The 5,563-nt window shown below is 39.3% G+C and overlaps 1 protein-coding gene across 1 annotated transcript; it reads right to left on the bottom strand.

Annotated features, from left to right (window-relative positions):
- Positions 1–532: 532 nt before the first annotated feature.
- On the bottom strand, positions 533–1,891 carry LOC113343871 (agmatine coumaroyltransferase-2-like). Its single transcript, XM_026587973.1, has one exon. It carries the CDS (start codon positions 1,889–1,891, stop codon positions 533–535), a length of 1,359 nt encoding a protein of 452 aa, XP_026443758.1.
- Between the last annotated feature and the right edge of the window lie 3,672 nt (positions 1,892–5,563).

The following is a 5,563-nucleotide window of genomic DNA, read 5'->3' as shown; positions in this document are numbered from 1 at the left end:
GCAAAACTTTTTGAAAATGTTAAAAAAAAGCATGGATCGCCAGTGCAGACATGGGAGATGGTGGGTCTTCGGATTAAACATCTACCCAGACGGATTGTCCAATCTTGAAAACGTATGGTCTTAATATGCAGCGACTCCCCACCTTAGCAAAGGCGAGCGCCAAACGTGGAACACGCGATTGACTATAATCTGCTCTTCTGGTCAGAGTTGATTATTGCAACAGAGACTACTCATGCATGATCCACATGTACTACAACCGGTTGTTCAACAAAAGTAATAAAACTGATAAATAACAACATTTTGAAAGCAATCTCTAATGTGCCCCAACTTCACATATAGAGTCGATGATTTTTGTAAGGATATATTGTAGTCTGAAACTGCACATTTGCAGATATCTGGAGAACTGGAAACTAGGAAAGTAGTGTGTTTTAACAATTAAGTCGGTGTCAGCTTGAAATGAGAAAAACACCATGGTTTTATTGATTTCAAGAATGATGTGCTAAATATATATCAAAATACAAGAACGAAGCATTTAGTCTATGGAGTAACATAACTTTTCAAAGAGATCCAATTGTTGTTGAAACAAACTCAAGTAAACGTCTATACCTTCATCACCACCATAGGATGGAAGTAAGTATATAACACCCTCCCAATTATGAAACGGAGGCATAATAATACACGGTTTCCCAACCCCGAAATCAATATCACCAAGTGGAAACCCAAGCCAACAATCAACTTCCAAATTTGGCCACCAAGATGGCACTGACCAATTTTCTTTAGGTATTAAATCTTCCTGCTGTATTTCGTAATTTGCAAAGTCGATATAAGATTTGAAATAATCATCGTTCACCTTAGCCACTGCATCATGTATTATCTCCGCAGTACCACTCAGTGGTTCATCCAATATATCCTTTGCTTGAGCTTCAGGGTTAGCCCACAGTACTAAATTACCAAAGAACTCGTCAGGTACGTGTGGTTTCATCCTTCTACGACCGTTCACCGATATGCGCATTTCAGTTTTCTGAAATTTGGCAAGACCTCGAACCTTTGTAATGGTTCTCCATAAATGAGCAGCTAAGCTTACAAATGTGCTATAAGGTCTTTGCTTTCCATTCACAATACCTAACACTAAAGAAGAAGCATTACTCTTGAGTTTGGCTAGAAACTCGGGGCTGAAATGAACCTTATGTTGAATCACATCATCCCCTGAATACGGAGGTTTGACAAAGTCTTGAATGATATCTCTCTTTGTGATCTCAGCAGTCATATGATGAAACTTGACACAAGAAGGAACACGAGGAGAAAAAATGTTTCGGTCACGTGAAGGGCAAGGATGGATGTCAATTCCACGGCAAGCTTGACCCCATGCGACCATGAAACGGCTCATAAGAACACCATCTGCAACCATGTGGTTTGATGAAAAACTTAAAACTAATGAACCACAAGTGAATCTAGTGAGCTGAACTAGAGCTAATTCTTCAATTCCTTGATAGCTTGGGTTAAAGCTCAATAATGTAGATTTTTTAAAGGGCATAGCCTCATCGAGAGTGCAGTTAGTCGATGCTTCAATGAGCCTCATACCTTCATTGCTGAGTAGAATTACACGTCGACCACCATCATCTATACCAAACCTTCCAGCCCATTCTGGATACTCTGATAAAGCTTTCCGGAGACCTTGTTCTAGCAATATGTTTGATGGGTTTGGTTGTCTATAAGCGTACAGTGTACACGAATGCTCGTCTTCTGCTAATCTATCAAAGACAGTAAGAGGAACAAACTCGCTAGTAGTGAGACTTGATGGTTGAATATAATGATCTTCATCACTCGAATCATCGTAAAATGTTGATCTAATAAGCTTTGAACTGTCTTGAACAACTTTAATAATGGACATGGCTTATTTTCAGGGGAAAAAATTCTGGGCAGTAGATGAAACTTAGGTTGGAGTTATAGTTGGTTGTACCTATCTAGATGTGGTTTTATATGGAGAGTACATGCTTTTAATATTATGACACGTGTCTCAACTCTGACTTGCGGATGTAACGTAACATATATTAGGTATGTGATATTTTTTTTCTTTGAATGGCAGAAGTACTAATGTAGTTTTATAAGAAACGGCGTTACCAGAAAGAAAAAGAAAAGAGACGCCCCAAAGGGGCCAAATGAAATTTGTTTAATTAGTAAAAGCGCAAACCAAACAGCTTACGTTATGCAAAGAAAAGAAGCCTCTAATGCGACAACTACCCATCAAGCGTAACAAGTCATGTTGATATAATTAGGTGAGAGGAAATGCTGTTTTTGATATAATAATTCCAGCCATGTTGGTCCTATAAATCTCTCTGCCCTATTTATATATATTCTTTTGTTACGTCACAAAATCATTTGGGCCTCTCAAGCCTACCACTACCAGTATAAACAACAAACTAAATGGTCCAAACGGTGTTCTTTCAGGCTTTCAACTCCTGTCAAAAGCACATGCTGCAGGAAAGAATATTAGTCCTACATGAAATTGGCCCTAACAATACTCAAGAGTTCCATTAATATTTATACATGCATCCTGTGAAATGCACAATGAACTTTACAAGCGGGGACATTAACATTGATGCAGGACATCCCAAAGAAAGTTTATCATAAAGTTTTAACATTCGGATATGGTATGGTTATATGGACACCGCGCGAGGTTCTTGTCAACACAATGTATCGACTAATTAAGTTAAGCAACTTTCTTTTGGGACTTGTTTTTATCAAATTCAAACGTTATTTTGAACTGAAATACTTTAATTTTTGCAGTAATTCAACAATGCCGACATATACCATCATTAGCCCATTTCATTCTTAATTAACCCCAATTCATCCAACTTTCACTAAATAAGGTCTGCATGCAGTTTCATTTCTACAACACCTCTAGTGATTCCATTTACCAGCAACGCAAGGGAGATAAAGTGGTTGAAACTAAATTTGAAGAATGCAAAAGCTTTGGAAGTTATGGATGTCTCCAGTGATCCCATTTCACATGGGAAAAGCAAAAATGGTAACGGCAGATATCTCTAGTGATTCATGTTTGTCCAGATATGTGTTATGTATTGATCTATTATTTCGACGAACAAATACCCTTCAGTTGAAACTTTTAGAAGAAAAATAAATGTAGTTTATCATATTGATCGTTTTAATACTTACTGATCTTATTGTCGGCTTCCAGGCAACTACACTTATGCGATGAAATGTCTTCAAATTGCTTATGAGCGAATTGATATTCACGTCTTTCTTCTTTGAGTATAATGTCTTCAAATTGCTTATGCGAAATAATTGAGCGAAAACACTTATGCGATGAAATGTGTATGCGATGTAATGCTTATGCGATGCTTTCATGTAATGTATAGATAATGTTGAGTTTGTTCTTTGTCCATCTTTAGTTCATCGTGTCGCATTGTATTGTTGCTTCTTTTTCCTTATTCCTGCACTATTAGAATTGCAGAATAATAATATAATCATCATAATATATAGGTCTATGTGTGTTTACTGTGGTCTTATCTCGCCTCCCTATGTAGAGGTCTTATCTTTGCCTCTATTTGGTCGGGCGGAAAAATCGCGGGCGGTCTTTACATTTTCATGTAATGACCCGTTGATATTGCCTTAGCATCTCTTGTATTTTTTCCTATTCAGGATATATTTATGCGACAATGCGACAGGCCTAAGTTCTCCCGTGAGTAGAAGCCCCATGACATTGTCGTCTTTTGACACAATTCAGTTCCTTAATGGAGGGTGTCGTCCTTATCTTCCCCCTGGTTGCCCCTTCAAGGAAGCTTACCTCTACCGGGTTAAGGTTATGGCTCTTCCCATCCGGTAATTAAACAACCAGTTGATTTCACAGTCTCTTATCCCACCACCGATGAGGTTTATGGTTACAAGACCGCACCCTAAGTGGGGTATCTTCGTACCGAGTACATCATAGTCAGGACTTGTCAAGAGTGGCAAGGTACGCTCCAGACTCCCCGGGAACTCTTGACTCAACCGTGTTCCTCGGGCCCTGATCGAGTTTCTGCAGTCCTTAGGAGAGACTTTCTCACCTTCGTCTTCCAATCTAAGGTTATGAACTTAGACTGAAAGTTTAAGGCACATCTCCTGGCTGGGAATTTTCGTTTGTTCTCACCCCAAATCTCCATGACTCAAGTTCCATGGTCGGTGTTGCTTTCCCTTGAGTCATGCTTTCTAGGTTTCTCCGACTATGACGTGCGATAGGTCTTACTTTTTGCCTCTTGCATGTATGCGAACTAGGTTGCACGCCACATTCGGATTCCTAGTCTATCTGATTAAAATCATTTTTGTTGCCTTTTATTAAGGTCTTGTTATAAGGTCTTATTTTTTTCCTTTTCTTCTTTGATTTTCTTTCTTCTTGTTGTAGCGCTCTATTTCTCTTTGATGTGAGTTCCCTTGGTGCATAGATATCGCCTGTAGGAGGCAGGATTTGAACTCTGGATCAATAACTTGCACTTTTAACTCCTTAACCATCTGTGCATCATCCTCCGTGCGAAATGAACGCACACTTGTTTAAACTTAACCTCCTCTGTTGTGCGAATGGAACCAACCAACCAACTCTGCAAGCTCTTGGACTACCAACATGTCCCTCCTTTGCTTGTTTAAAAAATGTGCGGAACTCATTAACTCCTTAACCATCTGTGCACTTTTAACTCCTTAACCATCTGTGCATCATCCTCCGTGCGAAATGAACGCACACTTGTTTAAACTTAACCTCCTCTGTTGTGCGAATGGAACCAACCAACCAACTCTGCAAGCTCTTGGACTACCAACATGTCCCTCCTTTGCTTGTTTAAAAAATGTGCGGAACTCATTAACTTCGCTCATGGCCATCTGTTCCAACTCCTATTTGTAAGAGAAATTCCTATATTCGCACACTTAATCTAATCCTCTTCTTCGCACACTTAATCTAATCCTCTTCCTGGCAGTTTACCCAATGCGTGAAAAAATATTAATGAGGTGATGAAGAATCGATCTCTTGAACTCAATCTCGCACTCCTCTCTGTGGACCATCTGTGCTACATCTTGTTTGTGTTGGTGCGATAAGATTCGCATTACTTATTACTTTGTTGTCGTCCTTTGTATAAGCTTTTCTCCACGTCCTTTCTTTTTCTTCTCATGTTTCTCTGTGTTCGTTCTTTCTTCATAGAGGGTGCATGGCTGATTATTTCTCCTTGGATTCTGACTTTTCACCTTGATTTCCTATATTTAATGTTATGACGTGGGTTCATCTTTTCTCGAGATCATTACTGCTGCCTTGTTTTATTCCTTTCTCCGTTGGGGTTTGCAAGCATTTTCTTCGTATCTACTTGTTAGGTTGATTTCCTTCCTGACTCTGTATAGAATTCCTTACTACTGCATCTGGATTATTAGGTTGCTTAAGCTCTCATTCATGGGCTTTGACAGTTGATGCTTGGCTTTTTATCTGTAGATGTTCTAAGTATGCTGACTCGCTCCCCGGTATGTATACCTGCTACTTGTGGACCTGTGGTCGCTTTGATGTAAGCTTTGATCCTCACCTGGTTGATTC

Source organism: Papaver somniferum, unplaced genomic scaffold (genome assembly GCF_003573695.1).
Source record: "Papaver somniferum cultivar HN1 unplaced genomic scaffold, ASM357369v1 unplaced-scaffold_7, whole genome shotgun sequence".
Taxonomy (NCBI): domain Eukaryota; kingdom Viridiplantae; phylum Streptophyta; class Magnoliopsida; order Ranunculales; family Papaveraceae; genus Papaver; species Papaver somniferum.
This window is presented reverse-complemented; position numbering and strand designations above follow the sequence as displayed.